We start from the raw sequence: 24,191 nt of genomic DNA on the forward strand, positions 1-24,191 counted from the left end.
ATCAGTCCCCTAGAACTTAATACTTAAACCTAACTAACCTAAGGACATCACACACATCCATGCCCGAGGCAGGATTCGAACCTGCGACCGTAGCGGTCGCGTGGCTCCAGACTGAAGCGCCTAGAACCGCTCGGCCACCTGCGGCCGGCGCGGCTCTTTCGCTGCACTCTTCTGGCGTTGTGCTTTCTTGATGTACAACAGCGAACAATCTCACGAAAGTTCCAAAGTTATCCACCAGTTCATTTATATACATTCGTAAACAGTAAGGACCACAAAATATCCGTTGAGGAGGGTGCAAAATTACTTTTACACCTGAGGACATCATCCCCTTTAAGAGCGACGGGTTAAGCTCTGTCTCCTAGAAAAGGCTGAATGTAATCACAGAACTGATATGATATTCCATAAATTCGCTAGAAGACATTTCTGAATTGTAATGAATGCCTCACAGAAGTCAAGGAATACAGTATAGATCTGAGCGCCGTTATCTACTACTTAGTAGATCTCATTCATGAACAGAGAGAGCTAAGTTTCACCATATTGCTGCTTGTCGATTTCATGTTGATTCCTAAGGAATAGATTTTCATTCTCCAACAATGTCACACTTGGGGCGTCCAAAAATGATTCCTCTCCAACTTTTGACTATTCACAGGAACCATTTACTATACAGACGAATACAGATTATATCACAGGCATTCCCCGCCAATGTTTGTGCACTTCTGCCGTCGTTCAGGCAGCTTCCGTATTAGCGTAGCGAACCACCCTCTGGGTGTATCCTGGCGCTACTGGTGGATAACTGCATGAAGTTGGTCATTCGTGGTAAACTTAATACCACACATGAGCGCTTTCATTGTGTCGAATTGGGCATAATCACTAGAAGACAGATCCTGCGAATATGAGCGATGTGGCAGCACATTAAAGGCTAGTTCACGCACAGTGGCAATAGACTGGCGACTGGCATGTGGTCGTGCACCGTCGTAATTGAGCAGAATATCACGGCCCCACTTTCCGTAGCGGTGTTGTTGGATGCGTCGGCTGAGTTGGTGCAGTGAACTGCGGTACTGATCCCTGTTGAGGGTCATACTAGGAGGGAGGCAATGCAACAGCAGTATCCCTTCCAGTCCCTCAACACAGTCACCATTTCTTTCTGTACGAGTAGTCTCGGGCGTGACTTCTTGGGACGAGGGTTCTCAGTATGTTTCCACTCCAAAGACAGAGTCCCTTGGAAGAACCATAACCCGCCGGAGGTGACTAAAAGGTTAATGAACTCCACTGGATCTGCTGTGCGCTGTTGCACCAACCGTTGGCATATCTCTTCACGCTTCTGTTACCGCACGGTGATGAGAGATTGGGGTATTCATTGTGCACATACCTTCTTCATCTTCAAATCCTCATGGATGACGGTGTAAGGGCTCCCTGTGGTACACCAGTTGCCTTCTGTAGTTCATCAAAAGTGAATCGCCTGTCCCTGTTATCTCATTAACACGATGGACGTTGTTTGAACTGCGTGCAGTTGCTGGACTCCCAGTGCTTTTGCTTTTCTCAGCAGTGATCCTGTCATCACTCCATTCCAACACTCAACGAAACACAGATCTGTGAGTTGGTCCTTTTCCCCACATGTGGCTGCTAACCTCTTGTGGATGTCTTAAGCAGTCACTCCTCCCCTGCAGAGAAACCACAATGCCAGTCGTTGTCCATGCTCTTCTGCTTTCATTTGTCCAACACTGTACTTGCAAGCCAGAACAAGAGCTGCTGCAATTTGCCACCTATGGGTAGCAGCAACACCACTTGCTGGCGGTAGACAGTAGTATAATCTATCTTCATGCATATACAGGGTGTTACAAAAAGGTACGGCCAAACTTTCACGAAACATTCCTCACACACAAAGAAAGAAAATATGTTATGTGGACATGTGTCCGGAAACGCTTACTTTCCATGTTAGACCTCATTTTATTACTTCTCTTCAAATCACATTGATCATGGAATGGAAACTCACAGCAAAAGAACGTACCAGCATGACTTCAAACACTTTGTTACAGGAAATGTTCAAAATGTCCTCCGTTAGCGAGGATACATGCATCCACCCTCCGTCACATGGAATCCCTGATGCGCTGATGCAGCCCTGGAGAATGGCGTATTGTATCACAGCCGTCCACAATACGAGCACGAAGAGTCTCTACATTTGGTACCGGGGTTGCGTACACAAGAGCTTTCAAATGCCCCCATAAATGAAAGTCGAGAGGGTTGAGGTCAGGAGAGCGTGGAGGCCATGGAATTGGTCCGCCTCTACCAATCCATCGGTCACCGAATCCGTTGTTGAGAAGCGTACGAACACTTCGACTGAAACGTGCAGGAGCTCCATCGTGCATGAACCACATGTTGTGTCGTACTTGTAAAGGCACATGTTCTAGCAGCACAGGTAGAGTATCCCGTATGAAATCATGATAACGTGCTCCATTGAGCGTAGGTGGAAGAACAATCAAGACACCACCAACAATGCCTGCTCAAACGTTCACAGAAAATCTGTGTTGATGACGTGATTGTACAATTGCATGCGGATTCTCGTCAGCCCACACATGTTGATTGTGAAAATTTACAATTTGATCACGTTGGAATGAAGCCTCTTCCGTAAAGAGAACATTTGCACTGAAATTAGGATTGACACATTGTTGGATGAACCATTCGCAGAAGTGTACCCGTGGAGGCCAATCAGCTGCTGATAGTGCCTGCACACGCTGTACATGGTACGGAAACAACTGGTTCTCCCGTAGCACTCTCCATACAGTGACGTGGTTCAAAAATGGCTCTGAGCACTATGGGACTCAACTGCTGTGGTCATGAGTCCCCTAGAACTTAGAACTACTTAAACCTAACTAACCTAAGGACAGCACACAACACCCAGCCATCACGAGGCAGAGAAAATCCCTGACCCCTCCGGGAATCGAACCCGGGAACCCGGGCGTGGGAAGCGAGAACGCTACTGCACGAGTGACGTGGTCAACGTTACCTTGTACAGCAGCAACTTCTCTGACGCTGACATTAGGGTTATCGTCAACTGCATGAAGAATTGCCTCGTTCACTGCAGTTGTCCTCGTCGTTCTAGGTCCTCCCCAGTCGCGAGTCATAGGCTGGAATGTTCCGTGCTCCCTAAGACGCCGATCAATTGCTTCGAACGTCTTCCTGTCGGGACACTTTCGTTCTGGAAATCTGTCTCGATACAAACGTACCGCACCACGGCTATTGCCCCGTGCTAATCCATACATCAAATGGGCATCTGCCAACTCCGCATTTGTAAACATTGCACTGACTGCAAAACCACGTTCGTGATGCACACTAACCTATTGATGCTACGTATTGATGTGCTTGATGCTAGTACTGTAGATCAATGAGTCGCGTGTCAACACAAGCACCGAAGTCAACATTACCTTCCTTCAATTGGGCCAACTCGCGGTGAATCGAGGAAGTACAGTACATACTGACGAAACTAAAATGAGCTCTAACATGTAAATTAAGCGTTTCCGGACACATATCCACATAACATCTTTTCTTTATTTGTGTGTGAGGAATGTTTCCTGAAAGTTTGGCCGTACCTTTTTGTAACACCCTGTATTGACACACATTTCAAACCGTCGCTTTCCCACTTTGCAGGAGTGCCTATCAAAACTGAACTAACTGAATAATACTCGGACACAAAACGTATTCAATAATTCTGCAACCGATAGACGGCAACGATATGTGAGTAAGTCTACAGTTATGCAGATCTGTCTGATGAACCTCCTCAAAAACGAAGAGAGTTGCTTCTTTTTACAATCGCCTGGAATGTTTCGTTGTTCCAGCAATCTACAGGCGCACGATTAATTGCTACTGCAACAAAGAATCGTATCTGTATCTCACTGGGCCCAGACGCATTTCCGCTTTTGGGAGATTGTTGCCGGCCGCTGTGACCGAGCGGTTCTAGGGTCTTCAGTCCAGAACCGCGCTGCTGCTACGCTCGCAGGTTCGAATTCTGCCTTGGGCGTGGATGTGTGTGATGTCCTTAGGTTAGTTAGGTTTAAGTACTTCTAAGTTATAGCGGACTGACGACCTCAGATGTTAAGTTCCATAGTGCTCAGAGCCATTTTTGATGGAGAATATTTAGTAAACTAACGAAAAATTTTAGAAGATCGAGACATAACCAGAGCCGACATGTGATTTAGGAACAGAGCTTTTGAATTACTGTATCGATACAGAAAAATTTTTATTCGGAGTTTTTCGGAATGATATCAAGTGGTTGACTTTCCAGAAAGCTATAATAAGCAGAGATGAAGACGACGCTGAATAACAGCAGTCGGCTTTATTTTTGAAGAGGAATCCAACGTCTGCAGTAATAACTACACAAACTCTTTCAAGAACGACGATCTAAGGGTTCACTAAACAAAATATTAAGTTGGCTTTTCAGTCTTGAAAACCTAATTTGAGATAATAATAAAGTTCAGTCTGACGAGGTTGTTTTTGTCTTCACTAAAATCGTGAAAGCACCTCTGTGTTTGGCTTTAAATCCACTTGACGTCATGTAACTTGAAAAAACTTTGATTTGACAACTGGCGTTTGTGAACAACTGGTGATTCCTACACAAACGCCCGTAATTTAATCTGATGGGCTATATTAGGAACAGGAAAAGGCAGGATAACGAAAAAATGGTTCAAACGGCTCTAAGTATTATGGGACTTAACATCTGAGGTCATCAGTCCCTTGGACTTAGAACTACTTAAACCTAACTAACCTAAGGACATCACACACATCCATGCCCGAGGCAGGATTCGACCCTGCGACCGTAGCAGCAGCCCGGGACCGGACTGAAGCGCTTAGAACCGCTCGGCCACAGCGGCCGTGATAGGATAATGTTCCCAGGTATTTCCACTTTCAGTTTTTACTAACTCAGCTGAATAGTTTCAAGCCAAGACACGGTTAGAAGAGAATTGATTCCAGAAAACTAAAGCAGGATAGTTACTTGCAGTGTGTACTGAATTTTCAGCTCCATCTGTAGTCACACGATACAGAAAAAATAAACATTTAGGATAGACGATATGTAGGACACTCAGCCTAGTTAACCCGTGTTGTTAGTCACCGAAGCGTCAATGTGGCCACCGGTGCTGTAAACACTTTCTTATCCTGCGCTTAGATGTCATCGCACGATATTGACGCCAATGCCCGTCGCTAGCGCCAATATTCTAGGGTGAAGCGACAAGCGACAGGCACGTCCATGCCGATATTCATCAGCTATAAAAATCACATGCATAGGAATCAATCGTACTTACCGATTCATGAGACGTAAGACAGTTGTATGATAACTTCATGACGGACGACCTGGAACGTGCCGAGCCAGGCACACGCCATGTGTACCAGCACACAAGGAAATTCAAAGTGGAGCGACTACAAGGGCTGAAAATTATTACCTCCGACAAAGAAATATGAGGACATACAGAGCACTTGATAATGGAATAACGTAGTCCCGAAAATGGTGCGGTAGAAATATTACACGCCTGACTACTGGTGCGTAAAATTCTCAGTACCGACTCATGACACAGTTGTACAATAGCTTCACAATACATAATTTATTTATTTGTTGTTTTCTACGAATACCCTACCATCTATCGGTTAACAAAGATCATGTCTCATAATTTCACGGACATTATATAGCAGTCTAATGATATAACTGTCAATACAGGACATACCATTCATAAAATCCACGTAAGAAATATAAAATCTGGTGATAATTAAACTGAGAATAAAAAAAAGCACGACTAGCGAATTAACTAATGTTTAAAACAGTTGTATAGCTCCTTATCGTAAATTAAATAGTGCTACTGCTGCTACAAAATACACAAAAATGAAAGAGGCAGAATGAATGTTATATAAAGAAATACCTAGTTTAACCTTTCTGTCTGCTGCCTCATAAACAAGGCAAGCCCGTACGTCAACCTGAGAACTGTGTCTATGGACGGTTTTTATGATAATATCGGCAGTTGTTAAGAGGGTACAGCGACGTGAATAAATGGTCATATCTCTCATTACACCTTACTGAAGATGTCCGTTGTAGCGATATCTAGTCGAAAGGTTACTTTTTATTGTCTGCAGTGTACTTTATTGATACAAAAAAGGATAAAACTTACCCTTTCCGTTTTATCTTTCTCATATCACACTCCAAGCCCTCTCAAGCCCGTCTCGGAGATCCGTAGTTTTGCACTACTCAAGAATTTTTTCTTCAGAGTGACTGGGCCAAGTTTCCTCATTCTATCGCATTTAACACATCGACTTTCTGATCCTGATGACTATTGACATGTTTGATGAAAGTAATGCAACCGATACAAACCACTGCATGTGAATCATAATTTCAGTTTAGTTATTTTCATCGTAGAAACATTGGCGGATTTCACTCACGCGCAATGAAGATACAGTATTGGTTCAGCTGCACGTAAATACAGGGTGTTTCAAAAATGACCGGTATATTTGAAACTGCAATAAAAACTAAACGAGCAGCGATAGAAATACGCCGTTTGTTGCAATATGCTTGGGACAACAGTACATTTTCAGGCAGACAAACTTTCGAAATTACAGTAGTTACAATTTTCAACAACAGATGGCGCTGCGGTCTGGGAAACTCTATAGTACGATATTTTCCACATATCCACCATGCGTAGCAATAATATGGCGTAGTCTCTGAATGAAATTACCCGAAACCTTTGACAACGTGTCTGGCGGAATGGCTTCACATGCAGACGAGATGTACTGCTTCAGCTGTTCAATTGTTTCTGGATTCTGGCGGTACACCTGGTCTTTCAAGTGTCCCCACAGAAAGAAGTCACAGGGGTTCATGTCTGGCGAATAGGGAGGCCAATCCACGCCGCCTCCTGTATGTTTCGGATAGCCCAAAGCAATCACACGATCATCGAAATATTCATTCAGGAAATCAAAGACGTCGGCCGTGCGATGTATCCGGGCACCATCTTGCATAAACCACGAGGTGTTCGCAGTGTCGTCTAAGGCAGTTTGTACCGCCACAAATTCACGAAGAATGTCCAGATAGCGTGATGCAGTAATCGTTTCGGATCTGAAAAATGGGCCAATGATTCCTTTGGAAGAAATGGCGGCCCAGACCAGTACTTTTTGAGGATGCAGGGACGATGGGACTGCAACATGGGGCTTTTCGGTTCCCCATATGCGCCAGTTCTGTTTATTGACGAAGCCGTCCAGGTAAAAATAAGCTTCGTCAGTAAACCAAATGCTGCCCACATGCATATCGCCGTCATCAATCCTGTGCACTATATCGTTAGCGAATGTCTCTCGTGCAGCAATGGTAGCGGCGCTGAGGGGTTGCCGCGTTTGAATTTTGTATGGATAGAGGTGTAAACTCTGGCGCATGAGACGATACGTGGACGTTGGCGTCATTTGGACCGCAGCTGCAACACGGCGAACGGAAACCCGAGGCCGCTGTTGGATCACCTGCTGCACTAGCTGCGCGCTGCCGTCTGTGGTTGCCGTACGCGGTCGCCCTACCTTTCCAGCACGTTCATCCGTCACGTTCCCAGTCCGTTGAAATTTTTCAAACAGATCCTTTATTGCATCGCTTTTCGGTCCTTTGGTTACATTAAACCTCCGTTGAAAACTTCGTCTTGTTGCAACAACACTGTGTTCTAGGCGGTGGAATTCCAACACCAGAAAAATCCTCTGTTCTAAGGAATAAACCATGTTGTCTACAGCACACTTGCACGTTGTGAACAGCACACGCTTACAGCAGAAAGACGACGTACAGAATGGCGCACCCACAGACTGCGTTGTCTTCTATATCTTTCACATCACTTGCAGCGCCATCTGTTGTTGAAAATTGTAACTACTGTAATTTTGAAAGTTTGTCTGCCTGAAAATGTACTGTTGTCCCAAGCATATTGCAACAAACGGTGTATTTCTATCGCTACTCGTTTAGTTTTTATTGCCGTTTCAAATATACCGGTCATTTTTGAAACACCCTGTATCATCATACTACACGGCAGGCACGTTAACGTGACCACAGCCAATGTTCGAAATCAACGTACAGTAACCGCTCATTGACGGCAGAGGGCAGCACTAGCACTGGAGGGTGTATAAAGCTTGTCGGAGGACGCAAAAAACTGTGCAGTCGTCGTAATGCGAAAACGGAGCGATTTGTCTGAAGTCCAAAAGGACATGGTTATTGCCTTTTGGCCAAGTGTGGAAGCATTTCCGAGACGACGAAGTTTGTAACTTGTTCGTTTGGCGCTGTGGTTAAGTATGCTGCGTATGGAAAAATGGGTCTACGCAAAATCAGCGCTGAGGGAACTGTTGTGCACCACGGACCATAGATGAAAGCGATGAACGACGGCTGCGTAGATGTATACGGGCGAACAGACGGGCAACGGCTGAGCACCTAACCACCCAGATTGACCTAGTAGCTATCAACAGTGTCTTCAACGATTATTCAGCTAACTTTGCTGCGTATGGGCCTCCGCAGCCGGTGCCTGGTACATACACTGATGCTGATTGCTTTTCATTGATGACGAAGGCTGTAATTTGTACGCCAATACCTCAACTGGACGTCGAGTGAGTGGTGACAGGTGGTCTTTTCAGAAGACTCACGTTTTATGCTCCATCGAACAGATGTCCATTGCCGCACACGGCGTCACAATCGTCGGAAGAGTCCAGGCCGGAGCGCATTCCCTGAATGATCTCATCAATTTGGAAGGTACAATGGATCACCACAAGTACACATCTATCCTTGGGTACCATTTCCATCCCTACATGCAGCTTGTTTTTTCCTCGGCAGGATGGAATCTACCAACAGAACAATGCAACATGTCACACAGCTCGCAGTGTACGTGGGTGTTTTGAAGGGCATCAGGATGAGTTTACCTACTCCCCTGGGCACCAAACTATCGGGATTTAAACCCAGTCGAGAATCTATGGGACCATCTCGATCCGTCTGTGCTCACTATGGATCCTCAACCGAGAAACCTAGCACATCTGGCCACGGCACCGCAGGCAGCATGGCTCCACATCTCTGTCCCTCCCAGAACCTCACTGATTTTCTTCCTGCAACTCAGCGCTGCAAAGGGCGTTACTCAGCATTTTGACAGGTGGTCGTATTACTGTGACTGAGCCATTTATTAATAGAACACAAGTGTTAACTCAGAAAGACACTTACGAAATAGATTTTTCGGGGTCAGCCAAAATATTCAAATTTGTACTATGGTAACTCAACGGATGACAGGGCAAAATACTTCCTCTGATCTTGTTAACAGTGATGAGTAATTCTATTTAGTGGTATCTTTAGTGCTGAACAGAAGATGTTCAGAAAATGAGGCCCTACCGATGAGAGGTTCTTTAAGTATTATGTATGGCACTATAATGACAATAGCATATATTTTGCGAATGTAGTATTAAATTCAGTCACATGCGTAGCTAGCGCTTCGAAGGTTGCATTTCTGTCACATTTAATGCAACAATGCATGTACTTAATTACTTTTTAGCTGTCCATTTTTTCTAGGCACATGTAAGCATTTATTGCCTCGCAGTTTGTATAAACAGCCAAGCCAGCCACATGAAAGCATCAGAAGCTGATGCTTATTAGCGTTCGACCGAAGCAACCGATTCTAGGAGGGCACTTTCATCATCCTATCTGGCCACTAGCGTGGAAGAGGTGTTTGCGTGCCAGTACTAATTACCAGATTGCTTATAAACAGCCTAGGTTAAACGCCGACGCTCCACAGAGTACGGCGTGTACTAAGGCAGGGGTGGGCAAACATTGAAAATTGCTCTCATGGGCTGACTACCCTTTCAATATACGCACTGGTGTTGCAAACAAGAAAGGAAAGCAAAGCGATGGGGTTTTCCATCGAGGTTTGCACTGATGTTATCTGAAAGCGACGAGACAGACATTTATTCTCGGCAGAGAACGAGAACCTGAATTGTTTAATAGACCGTCCACTACTTACAATTATGGAGGTTCATTTTCATTTTAATCTAGCTGCCGTCAGTGATTAACAATAATTTTCGTAAAAGCGTTACATAACGTAATTATTAAAATAAAGAAAATGCTGGTGAAACCTTTCGAGGATATTGACGATTCGGTTCCCCAGAGATGTGATCTTAACAAAAATTCATTCCTGAGAGATACATAGCTGTAGATTCGCTAGTGTAAGTTTTTTGCGCAAACAGTGCGCAGTACATTCTGCCCGACGCATGTTCATCAACAAATATGAGTCTGGTTCTAAACCGCACTTAAGGGTTTTAGAAAATAAAGAAAAAAAGATTACTTGCATTAAGAACACGAGTTCAGTTTCTTATGAGGAGGTTTCGGAATATAAGCTGGTTGTCATGGAGAAGGTCAATTCCTTCCTGATAAGTAGTTAAATCTGAACTCAGTATCTACTATCATTTTTCAAAACTGCAACACCATGAAGCAAACATGCAAATCGTAAGAAACACAAGGACGTTACTGAGCTGCGTATGTCTTCAGTGACTAAATATACAACAGTAGTTCGACCTACAGCTGAGTGGTTTTCTGAACCTCGTGTTACGCGCACGTATAGAGGGCTGTATACTTTATGTGAACTTCGAATGTCATTATAAAATGAAACTTTCACTTGTCTGATGTGGACTTTCATATTAGATTAAAACTGCATTCTGGAAAATCTGTGCTGCCTGGGCGATCAGCTTCTAACCTCTGGGGTACTAAAGCACGCCTCACGGACCGCATGGCAGTACCGCTCTCCTGGTTTACCACATTGCTAGAGGGATGTTTAGAGCCACACGTGACGCGTGGTCAGATGACTGAACATTGCCTATGATGTAGAAAGAGGAATGTTCCGACCGTGTTCTTGCACACATTTGCAGTTTCTCAAGAAAGTTCATGTGCATCATGGTTTTCCAACTGTATCAACCTCAACATCCATTTCTACATCCACACTCCGCAAGCTACCTCACGGCTGTGGTAGAGGGCACTTGCAATACCACAAGCATCACTTTGCTGTTCCATTCGGGACTGGTGCGTACCAACTTTGTCATCTCTCTGATGTTCCTGTTGTGGTCATTTTGCGATATGTATGTGGGAAAATGTAATACGTTGTTTACCTATACACTCTAGGAATATTAATAGCAAACATCTCCATTATGTACAAGGCTCTCTTGTGGCGTCTGCGTCTGGATGAGAGATTACTGGAAACCTTATTCCATCCGAAATCTCGCAAAACTGAATTCTGACAGTAGCGGTTTTCACTGTGCGATAATATACATGTAAAGAAAGAAGCACTTTGTTCAATAACAGAAAATACCCTAGTGATCATTACAAAGCTAAAATATGATACCACTAGATGAGAACCTGGCGTTGCCTGGGTGTTCTCTTACTCCAATCTGCTACTAGTCCGTCTCCTGTTTCCCCCTCTCTCTGTCCACCTCCACCTTCACCCCCTCTCTGTCCATCTCCACCACCCATCTCCTCTTCCCCCTCTCTCCGATCGACTGCTCCTTTCCCCTCTCTCTATCTGCTCCTTCCCCCTCAATTCCATCTCCTCCTCCTCCCCCTCTTTGTCTATCTCTTCCTCCCCCCATCTGTCCGTTTCGTCCTCCACTCTCCTCGTCCATCTCCTCCTCTTTCCTTCCTCTGTCCATTTCCCCCTCTTTCCTCCCTCTCGCTATCTCCTCCTCCCCCTCTATCTCCACGTTCTCGCCCTCACCCCAATAACGTTATGATAGTTCTAACCCCCACAATATTTCTTTCCAGATCATAACTAATACGTGTACAAAATTTAGTTGAAATCGTTTCAGAGGTTTAGGATGAGCTTTTTACACGTGGCATTGTCCGCGTACGTACCTATCAAATATATTTCAAGTCTATTTACCATATTCCACACATATTTGTACACATATTTCACCTGTATCTCTACCGAATTTCACTCTGTAATTACACTTTGACGCAGCTCAGTGTTTACGACGTCGTATCTCCCGAACGATACATTGTACAATGATATAATTTTGCAGGTGCATCCTGTAGTGTACATGGCAGCTACCTGCATGTGAGTAGAGTTTGTGAGTAGAGTTTGTAATACAGAAGTAATAATTTAAAACGTCACGCATCAGTTCTTCGCGCTTATCAGTATTTGGTGTCATATCTCCCGAACTGTGTGTTCTATAATTATATAATTTTGCACGTACTTTCAGTGGTGTATGTTAATACTATCTGCACAGCGTGTCGTCAGTAGAGATAGTAGTAAAGAAGTAATGAATGAAAACATCATGCCTGATGCGGCTGTTTTACTGTATGGACAGCGAAAATACCGCGAGTGCTAAACATTGTCCTTGCAGGGGTTGTCAGCGAGAAAAAATTTCTTAAAAGTTTCAGATTATGTGCAAAGTTAGTTTCAAGTCACTGAGTGCTCTCATTCTCAAATACTGGATGCATAAAGTTTGCGAATTCACTCCACTACCGCCTCTTTGGTAAGTACGTAGTTCTTACACCAACAGCGATTCTCTCCAGACAGTGATATGTGCAACAACCTCGGTGGAAATGGGTCCAGTTGTTTAGCAGGAAATGTATACATATACAGAGTGACTCATCTAAAATTTACACTGCAACTATTGCGAAAATGGAAAGTGCTATTGATGAGTGGTTTTCACAGAATGGAATGGTAGTCAAGGGCTCGTATTGTTAGCCAATCAACAAACTGAAATAATTCCTAGAAATTGTATTTTTTGTGTAAACATACACTTTTTAAATGGAACAATGCCTGTTGACGTTAATAAACTAAAAGTAGGTTAAATTAGAATGTCAGTGGTGTTTGTTGCAGGAGTCTAAAAATGGTTCGCCGGCCGAAGTGGCCGTGCGGTTAAAGGCGCTGCAGTCTGGAACCGCAAGACCGCTACGGTCGCAGGTTCGAATCCTGCCTCGGGCATGGATGTTTGTGATGTCCTTAGGTTAGTTAGGTTTAACTAGTTCTAAGTTCTAGGGGACTAATGACCTCAGCAGTTGAGTCCCATAGTGCTCAGAGCCATTTGAACCAATCTAAAAATGGTTCAAATGGCTCTGAGCACTATGGGACTTAACTTCTTTGGTCATCAGTCCCCTAGAACTTAGAACTACTTAAACCTAACTAACCTACGACATCACACACATCCATGCCCGAGGCAGGATTCGAACCTGCGACCGTAGCGGTCGCGCGGTTCCAGACTGTAGCGCCTAGAACCGCTCGGCCACTTCGGCCGGCGCAGGAGTCTAGTGCGAGTCGTTTACCAGATATCGTATTATGCAAAATTTCCACGCCGGCCCTTGTTTGTGCCATTCAGCCTGTGTAGTTACTAGGTACGAACTCGTTATGTTTGCTTATGTTGTTCTTGTGTGTTCCTTGAATGCATTGCGACTTGCTTGTCGGTTATTGTGTGACATTCCAAGTAGTAGGTTGCGAGTAGACGATTGGATTTACCAATGCAGAAAAAGCCTCCTTGCTCATGTGGATGGAGAGTGTAGGAAGGATGCAGTTAGTTCTTGAAGGGTGTATGCGGCAAGCTATTCCACTAGACGTCAACCATCTAGACAATTAATTACCAGACTCTTCAACTAGTTATGATGATGAATGTCGTAGTGAAACATCTAGACAACCGAACAAAACAAGTAACGACAGAAAAGGGGGAAATTAATGTTTCTGCTGCTGTTGCGGTTGATCCGCGTGTTAACTCCTGCGCAATCGCCCGAGGAAGTGGGATGAGTCAGGCAAATGTCCTACGCATTCTCCATCGACATATGTTTCATCCCTACCACATCTCTCTCCTTAAAGAGCTGCATGGAAAGGATTATGGGAATCGTGTTAACTTTCGTACATGAGAATTAAGGCAGTGTACTCCAGATGTATCATGTACCTTGTTTAGCGATGAAGCCACATTTACGAGTCGTGGCCAGTTAAACTTTCGAAACATGCTCTATTTGTGTGTTGACCATCCCCGTTGTCCTCGTCAGGTGCAACGTGAGCGTCCATGGAGTGTAAACGTGTGTTGTGGGATAGTGAACTATCAGCTCACAGGCCCGTTTGCCGGCCTGTGTGGCAGAGCCGTTCTAGGCGCTTCAGTCTGGAACCGCGCGACCGCTACGGTCGCAGGTTCCAATCCTGCCTCGGGCATGGATCTGTGTGTTGTCCTTAGGTTAGTTAGGTTTAAGTAGTTCTAAGTTCTAGGGCACTGATGACCTCAGATGTGAAGTCGCATAGTGCTCAGAGCCATTTGAACCATTTGAAGGCCCGTTTTCCATAGTCGGAACACTTAACGAGCACAAGTATCGAAGCTTCCTAACCATCTTCCACGACTACTCGAAAACGTTGCTCTGTAGACTAGGGAAACCTGTGGTTCCAGCTTGATGGCTATCCAGCCCATAGTGCACGAAGTATTTCAGCATTTCTTCAAGAATTGCTTCCAAATCGTTTGATTGGACGCAGAGAACCTGTACCTTGGCTGGCCCGTTCCCCGGTTTTGACGTCTGTACACTTTTTTTCTATGCAAGGACATAACAACTACACCCGCTGTTATGGAACGACGTATTACAGCAGCCTGCCCGGACACATCGACTGAAATGCTAGTACATTTTCAGCAGTCGTTCCATACTAGATGAAGTGTGTATTGACGCTACCTATGGTCATTTTGAACACTGCTTCTGATGGTCAGTTGTCTTGTTACTGGTCAGAATCCACATAACTAGTGCATGCACGTGTGTTATTCTTTAGTGTGTGCTACCACAGGTATTGTACAAGTGTCGGTGTGGGAACTTTTCAAAATACGATATCTCGTAAACGACTTGCACTAGAAATTTTGCAACAAACACCACTGACACTCTAATTTACCCTACGTTTAGCTTATAAATGTCAAGGAGCATTGTCCCATTTAAGAAAGTTAATGTTAGCCCAAAAATACATTTTTAAGTATTACTGCAATCTGTTGATTGGATAACAGTACGAAGTCCTGACTAACAATCTATTCTGTTAAAACGACACATCAACAGCACTTTCCGTTTCCACAATATTTGGGGTGCAAATCGTAGATGAATCACGTGCATCCGTTTTTAAAATATGTATGGATTCGATGACCCTTGCACAACAGCTTCACCTACACCTACATTTACAGCATGACTACTCTTCAATTCACTTTCAAGAGCGTAACAGACGATATATCGAACCACCTTCAGACTACGTCTCTACTGTTCCACTCTCGAACAGCGCGCGGGCAAAACGAAGTCTTAAATCTTTCCGTGGGTATTCTGATTAATCTTATTTTATTACGGTGATCATTTCTCCTTATGTAGGGTGGCATCAGCAAAATATTTTCGCATTATGAGGAGAAAGTTGCTGACTGAAATTTCGTGAAAAGACCTCTCCACACCGAGAAACGCCTTTGTTTTATAGATTATCATGTACGTGGTACTCGCTCCCCTATATCGCGATGATACAAATCAAGCTATCCTTCTTTGTATTTTTTCAGAGTCCTCCGTCTATCCTATATGGTAAAGATTGCATACCGCGCAACAATACTCCTGAAGAGCTCTACATTAAAATACAGTCTTTGATTCGGCTTCCCCATAATGGATACTGTGCGATGGTTCGAATTTAACTTGCTATTGGTAGTAATTTCTACACATTTATCTGAAGCACCAAATTTAAATTTGTATGATTTATCGTGTAACCGAAATTGAACGGAATTTTTCCTAGTACTCGTATGGATAACTTCACACTTTTTATTGTTCATGGTAAACAGTCACTTTTCATACCATACGTATATATTTTGTTAATCAGTTTGCGCTAACGGACTAGCCGCAGTACTAACACCGGTTTCCGCCAGATCAGTGAAATTAAAAGCTGTCGGAATTTGCTACCATTAGGATGACTGACCGTCCGGCTCTCTCGAGCGCTGTTGGCGAGCGGGCTGCACTCAGCCCCTTTGAGGCCAACTGAGGAGCTATTTGACTGTGAAGTAGCGTCTCTGGTCACGAAAACTGACAACGGCCGGGAGAGCGGTATGTTGACTACATGCTCCTCCATATCCGCATCCAGTGTTGCCTATCGACTGAGGATGTCATGGCGGTCGGTCGATACCGTTAACCCTTCCGAGGCCTGTCCGAAAGGAGCTTAGACAGGCTTTTTAATCAGTCTGCAACTCATTCTGAACTTCTGATAAATTTACTAGACCGTTAACACCTGCATCTAAAGGGTGGTCAGAAACAGCCTGAAAAGCTTGTAAGGTTGGTTGGTTGATTAGGCGAAGTGGACCAAACAGTGAGGTCATCGGTCCCATCGTATTATGGAGAGATGGGGAAGGAAATCGGTATTGTCCTATCAAAGGAACCATCTTGGAATTTGCCTGAAGCGATATAGGGAAATCACAAGCTTGTAAGAGTATTGCAGGGTAGGTTGTGCTGAGAAATAATTGTTAAAAAAAAGTTCGATACGTTGCCCATTTCCGAGTTAATCAACATAGAAGTTAGCCAATCAGGTCGTTGCACGAACAAATTAAAGCCGCCAGCCAGATACATGTCAGGTGTTCTCATAGCGTAGATGATAGCACACGAGACTGCTCACTTTTTGGTTCGGGTTCGATTCTTCCTACCGTCCCATGTCCAATTCTTGTATCGCTCTCTTGTTCAGTTTTAGGAAACCTAACGCAAAACACCGTCTCTGGCGGGCTGCTTGAACTCGTGTCCTCAACGGCCTGATTGTTTGACTTCGATGGTAATTATCTCGGAAACGGTGCAACGTATAGAATTTTTTTATTAATAATTATTACTTAGCACAACCTACTCTGTAACACACAAGATTTCCAGGCTGTTTCTGAGCACCCTGTATTCTCCGCAAGCAACTTTTCTGTGTGAGGCGGAGAGTACTCCTGATACAAATATAATTTTTCTCTTTTTCCTATTCCATTCATGAATGACGCACAGGAAGAACGACTGTCGGTACAGCTTCGAACGAACTCTTAATTATCCTGATTTTCTAGTCGTTTACATTTTGCAAGACGTATGTGGAAGGATGTAATATTTGCCACACTCTTTTTTCGGACGTACGCTCTCGAAATTTCAACAGCTAACCTCTCCGTGATCCATAAAGCGTCTTTTGTAAGCTCTGCCGCTGGAGTTTGTCGAGCAACTACGTAACACTCTCGCAACGTCTAAATCATCCCTTGCCGAAACGTGCCGCTCTTCCTTGGATCCTCTCTATCTCTTTTATTTATTAAATCCGATAAAGTTCTCAGACTGATAAACAATAATCAAGAATCGGTCGGACGAGTGTTGTAAGCCACTTCTTCCGTGGATGAATTACATTTCCTTAATATTCTCCCAGTGAATTGTAATTTGGCACCTGATTTTCGTAATATTTGTTTTATGCTGTAATTCCACTTAAAATAGTTCCTCGTGATTCTTCTTTTGCTACTGCCTTGGCCCGCATCTTGCTCAGGGTTGGCAGGGTTAAACACTGATTTGGCACGGTTAATTTTTAAGGGGTGGCCGGATGCCCTTCCTGCCACCACCCGATACCCCCTGGGACGGAAATAGTGTACCCCAGCTGTCTGTGCCTAGTGTAGATCATGAAGTAGTGCGAATGTGTTGCAAATGCCTGTGAGTCGTGTAACTCAGGCAGGACGTGGGGACCAGTCTGGTATTCACCTCTTGCGATGTGGAAAACTGCCTAAAAACCACATCCAGGCTGGGCGGCACACCAACCCTCGCCTGTAATCCGCTGGGAGGATTCAATCCGGGGCCGGCGCGCCTGCCCGAGTCCAGGAAGCAGCGCGTTACCTCTCTCCGCTACGCTCGCGGGTCTTAAAATAGTAACTTTAGAGACTTTACTGGACGGTAAATGACAGCATCATCTGCAAATAACCTAAGAGGGCTACTCAGATTGTCTCCTATGTCGTTAATATTGATCAGGAACAATAGAGGGCCTATAACACTTCCTTGAGGAACACTTGATATTACTTCTGTTTTACTCGATGACTTTCCTTCTATTACTAAGAACTGTAACCTTTCTGACAGGAAATCACGAATCCAGTAGCACAACTGAGGTGATATTCCATAGGTACGCAGTTTGGTTAGAAGACGCTTTTGAGGAACGGAGTCGAAAGCTTTCTGGAGATCTAAAAATATGGGATTAATTCGACATCCCCTGTCGATAGCACTCATTACTTCATGAGTATAAAGAGCTAATTGTGTTTCGCAAGAACGATATTTGAAATGAGACTCAAGTTTTCTTTGAACTGAACGATCTTTGAAATGAGACTCAAGTTTTCTTTGAACTGTTCGTCAACTATATCTTCTGAGTCGGGAGGTCAGTAAAACGATCCAATTAATAGTTTAGCCCGATTGTCAGTTATAGCCTCTACCCATATTATTTCGCAGGAACCATCTTATTCAATTTCACTACAAGGTAAACTACTTCTAACAGCGATAAAAACTCCAACACCAACTGTATTTAATCTATTCTTTCTGAACCCTGTTAGGTCGTTTGAAAAAGTTTCGGTTGAATTTATTTCCGACTTTGGCCAGATTTCCGTACCTATATCTATTTGACCTTCAGTGCTTTCTATTAGGGCTTAAAGCTCTGATTCCTTCCCAACACAGCTACGAAAATTTACAACTACATTACAGATCGTTTCTACAACTACCTTACTGTGTTTTACCTGCCCACTTTTAGACGGACGCCCTTTCTGTGGTTTTCTGAGACCCTCCAACCTAAAAAAAACCTCACAGCCCCTTCCACACAGCCCTCGCTACCCGTGTAGCCGCTTCCTGTGTGTGATGGACTCATGACATATTAAGCGGAACCCAGAAACCCACCACCCAATGGCGCAAGTCAAGAAATCTGCAGCCTACACGGTTACAGAACCGCCTAAGAGTCTGATTCAGACCCACCACTCGGCTCTGCACCAAAGGACCACAGTCGGTTCTGTCGACGATGCTGCAGATGGTGAGCTCCGCCTTAATCTTGCAAGCAAGACTTGCAGTCTTTACCATTTCCACAAGCCGCCCGAAACCAGGGAGAATCTGCTCCAATCCAAAGCGACACACGTCATTGGTACCGACATGGGCCACCATGCTGGCTGTACCTTGTCCTCTTCATGGCATCCGGAGCACCATTTCCACATCCGGAATGACTTGCCCGGTATACACACGGAGTGCACACTGGATTCCTTCCCCTCCTTGGCAGCCATGTTCCTAAGGGGCCCAATTACGCTCCTAACGTTGGAGCAAACTCCCCCATATGTGAATGCTCAGACCTTGCGGGACGAGAAGCTTCCTGTGGAGCATGGTGGACGACTGCATCCGGCTCAGAGACTTCGTTATCCACAAATAACGCCCGAAACCTGTTCGTCAAACGAACCGGGGAGGCCCTACGATCGGCCTCTTGGAAAGTCTTCCGCTGCCTGCCAGACTGGAATAATCTACTATTTGAGCACAGGTGAGGGATCAACCTCAGTGCAAGCAGTACCCAAGGCGGCCACAGCAGTGGACCGATGGGGGGGACACATGGGTCGTGCTCGACGTCCTTCGCATCCCCGCGTCTGACACCCCATAGTGATGCCCCTTGGCATCAGCCTCAAGCTGTGCGACGGAAGCCAACATTCCCTGGAGCTGTGAGCGAAGGGTTACCAACTCAGCTCGCATCTGTACACAGCAATCACAGTGCATATCCATTTCTGAAGTCGCTCCTGTTTGAAACTCGCAAAACATGTTATAAACGAACGGTGTACTCGCCTTATTAGCAGCAGGAATTCAAGCAGCTCTGTCACTAACGGTCTAACCGACACTGAGCTGTTCTAAGCAAAACAAACAAAAGCCTGTACGATACGAGGGTCGATACAAGGGTCGATAGCAACGGCGGTGCTCTATACTACACTGTTATTAAAATAAAATGTTGTTCCTAGTAAGCACTGAAACACGCAAGAAATTACAAAAATATACTAGTAACTACACAGGTAACCGAAAATAAGTCGCTCCTGTTTGAAGGTCGTGAAAATATATAATAAACGAACGGTGTACTCGCCTTATTAGCAGCAGGAACTCGAACGGCTCTGTCACTGATGGTCTAACCGACACCTCTGTAAAGTGTGGTATCACAGAGAAATATGTTGCAAAGTGTCTCCGTTATCATCAGAAGGCTTCTGCGAACCATATGTTGTAGTTCTGAAGCACATGCAAAATATTTGTGCAAGTAAAAATCCGGTCTGACGTTTGAAATTTGTTTTGCGTTATTTCTGTTTCACATAAGTAAACTAACAAAATTTTACTGACCTATAAAAATCATTTCATATGAGTGACATGGCCTGTTGTGGCAGGGAAAGGAAGGGAACCAGCGGAAAAATGCTCCTATTGGAGCATACAAGGCGCAGATATGTTCCTACTTATTGTTAAAAGACTGACTGAAAAGAGTTGTACCAGCTGCCCCATTCTATCTTCAACAGTATCTTTAAAAAAATTTCCAAAATTTTGGCATGCGAACGTATTCGCGCTTTTTTATGCTGAGAGAGGAGGATATAGTGTGGGAAAATAGACAGAAAAGTAATACATATTAGACAATAGTAGAGAGCGGTTGTGGTATAGGAAGAGCGAAGGAGACACTAGCAGTGTGAGAGATGAGAGGAACAAACTGGCAGTGGAACATACTTGAGAGTGACATAACGTTTTTAGGAAAATAGGGAAAGAGACGTTCCAGTGGGAGAGGAATAAAGAGAAGGAGAAAGTGGACACTGGTGAGCAATGACAACAAAGTAGAGAGAGACAGTGAGAAGAGAGAGTAGTAGTAGGAGAGAACGAAAAAGACGGTGGCTGTGAGAAAGGAGGCAGTGACAGTTAGAGACAAAGAGATCAGGACAATGAGTTGGGCTGGATGAGTGAGATGATGGGGAAGTGATAGTGGACGGGTATGAGCGACTTACAGCGATAGACTAGTGGTGCCGGCACGGTAGGTCAGCGTGTTCGGTCAGAGGGTTAGCAGCCCTCTGTAATAAAAAAACTGAGTTAACCGATCAAAGATGAACTTAAACGGGTGTCTTACGACGTCCGCCCCGAGCACATACAACGGACGAAAACGAACAAAATGAGAATTAAAAAAAAAAAAAAAAAAAAAAAAGTGGTTGTGAGCGAGTTACAGATAGAGGAGCTTGTGGGAGGGAGAGGTCAGTTGCACGTTAAAAACAGAACGAATACGTTAGCAAGCCAAAATTTTTCTGAACTATTTTAAGTGTTGTGGAAGGTAGAATGCCGGCCGGTGTGGCCGTGCGGTTCTAGGCGCTTCAGTCTGGAACCGCGTGACCGCCACGGTCGCAGGTTCGAATCCTGCCTCTGGCATGGATGTGTGTGATGTCCTTAGGTTAGTTAGGTTTAAGTAGTTCTAAGTTCTAGGGGACTGCTGACCTAAGATGTTAAGTCCCATAGTGCTCAGAGCCATTTGAACCATTTTTGAAGGTAGAATGAGGCAGGTCATATCTCACTTTTCATTCAGAAGTTTTTAAACAGAATCATATTTGCCTTTTTCGGGTTCCTATAGGAGCAGTTTTCCGCTGTTATTTACTGCTTGCGACGGGGCAGTAAAATAATAAAGAAGTGCGGTTGGAGCGTTCACACGAATGTGCATATACAAATGTTGGTTAAAAAATGTTATTCCAAATTTTTGGCTCTCACGTAAGTCTCAGGGGATGATTGGTGCATTAGTACACTTCCACACCCGAGCATTTGTTATAGTTTTTGAATTAATTATTCACTCAGACATAAGTACAATTTATGCTAGGGAACAAGAATTAGGCGATTATTATACTAAAATCAGTTTTCCACGACACAGTTCAGTCACTATTTATTGGCATTGTTCTTTTCTTTCACACAATGGTGAGACGGTTTACAGTTTTAATTTAATAACAATTTGACTCCGAGCCACCAATAGCAGTAATGTAGGCTGCTATAAACGAAAATTATTCAAATAATTCGAACAGAACCACAAGTCCCGCTGTCCTCTTTGTTCTAGCAGTTTTGGCGCGAAATCACAGTTAGCCACATGTTCACTTACGACGATGTATATCTCGTAAAGTCGTACTCACACAAATAATCGTAGCACTTCCAGTTCACCATACATATGCTTGCACACTTGCACCATTAAACAGTACTCTTTGTCGACGTAAATCGGTGCGAAAAAGAATTCTCAAAGGACCACATGGGCCACCCTCAAGTGGGGCTTGCTCGCCACCCACCCTCCATAATGACCGACCAACGACTGACCACTGGCGAAGATGGCCGCTCGCTCATACAGGCTCGGACAGCAACCCCCTTCTTATGCAAGTACCAATCTCACCAGTCAGGGTTACATATTGTGATACATATATCCCTCGAAAGAAATAAGTGCACCATCGGAACCGCTCTAAAAAGTACATCTTTTGTTACATTAATTTCTTGGGTTATTCTATCGCCCGTAAATCAAGTTTTAGTTTTTGCAAAATTTCGCCACTTAGCGCAATTTTGTTCGTTGACATCTGTGCTGCAAAGTTTTAACGTAGAACTGCATTTAGCACCGTTTTTAGATGTAATCTATAGCGATCTACACATTGCGCTGCTCAAACTCTTCATATCTATAATAATTAATTAATTATGGGCGATAAATGTTAATAATAATTTGCAAACAACGAAAACTATTGCAAGTTAAGTGTATACTATAACTTAACTAGTTTAAAATACGTGTTATGCCCCCAAAATATTATATGTTCAAAACGTGTGTGAAATCTTATGGGACTTAACTGTTAAGGTCATCAGTCCCTAAGCTTACACACTACTTAACCTAAATTATCGTAAGGACAAACACACACACCCATGCCCGAGGGAGGACTCGAACCTCCGCCGGGACCAGCCGCACAGTCCATGACTGCAGCGCCTTAAACCGCTCGGCTAATCCCGCACGGCAAATATTATATAGTGCCGTTCTTTACGTCATGAATTTTCTATTGAATTTTATAAACAATTTCCCCTTAAACTTTGTTTATTGCTCTTTACGGGCTTAATTATTTATGAATCTTAACATATGACTACGGCACTCGATCCGCAATGACGAAACGTTTTTAATGAGTGCTCGCTCATCCCTGTAAGTTGTTATTTACTATTTTTATTAATCTTTCAGTATTCGTAATATTAACCGATTTTGAGGTTACTATAGCTTCTGCGTCTCGTGACTTGAAGTAAAGATCGATCTTTAAGAAGGTGCATATTGCTGAAAACCAAACAATACCCCAAGCTGCAGGCCACGTGGCCGCCCGGCGGTCGTTGCAAAATCTCGCGCGGGCGCGTCATGCGCTTCTGCGAATCGCGCACCGTGTAGCGCGTTCGCTTTCCACAAAGCAGTCCTCGCATACTAGAAATATTCATCTAGTAACGGGGGTTTGTACCGTCACGTGCTCTATAATTGAAGGCGTAATGCCGACCGACATCGCGAGGCTGACAGCGGCTGGCGGCGTGTTGCAGGGAACCCGCTGGACTGCGGCTGCGAGTCGCGCGAGCTGCTGCTGTGGCTGGACGAGCACCCCAAGCTGGAGATGGCGCTGGCGGCGGAGCACGAGTGTTCGGCGCCCGCAGAAGTGTCCGGCCTGACGCTGGCCGACCCGGAGCTGCGGCGGCGCTGCGTGGCACCCACCGTGCGACACGTGTGGGCGCGGCCCGTCACCGCCACCTCGCTACTCGTCACCTGGCACAGCGACAACTCGTCGCGCTCCGCCGGCTTCCGCGTCACTCTGCGCCCCCTCGACCGCAAGGATACCGTAAGAGCACTGCCTAATCTAGCTCGCTTTACTGCTGGCCAACCTGCTCAAATACGAGGTGTTCTCATAAAGTCTGATCTATAGCCTCGGAAAGATCGAGCTGCGACCGTAAAAGACAATTCTACGACAGTAATCCCAAAAGTAAGGTCTCCAATTTTTTGTAAGTACATAGACCTGTTTAATTCTACAATAGTTTACATCAGTTTACAGATTGAACATTTAGCTATTTTTCGACGTAATCACCATTTCTGTCGATGCATTTTTGTAGACGCTGTGGAAGTTTTTGTATGCCCATGTCATACCAGCCCGCCGCCATGCTGTTCTACATCTGCATCTACATCCATACTCCGCAAGCCACCTGACGTTGTGTGGCGGAGGGTACCTTG

General features: G+C 44.5%; 1 protein-coding gene across 1 annotated transcript in view; it reads left to right on the forward strand.

The window, feature by feature from the left end:
- The window catches only part of LOC124556311 (protein artichoke-like), a 279,864-nt gene extending 255,975 nt beyond the window's left edge, over positions 1–23,889 (forward strand). Inside the window, exon 3 of the mRNA XM_047130283.1 lies at positions 23,513–23,889. Within this exon, the coding sequence (XP_046986239.1) occupies positions 23,513–23,889 (377 nt within the window). The remainder of the gene's footprint in view (positions 1–23,512) is intronic.
- The last annotated feature ends 302 nt before the right edge of the window (positions 23,890–24,191 follow it).

Source organism: Schistocerca americana, chromosome X (genome assembly GCF_021461395.2).
Source record: "Schistocerca americana isolate TAMUIC-IGC-003095 chromosome X, iqSchAmer2.1, whole genome shotgun sequence".
Classification (NCBI taxonomy): Eukaryota; Metazoa; Arthropoda; class Insecta; order Orthoptera; family Acrididae; genus Schistocerca; species Schistocerca americana.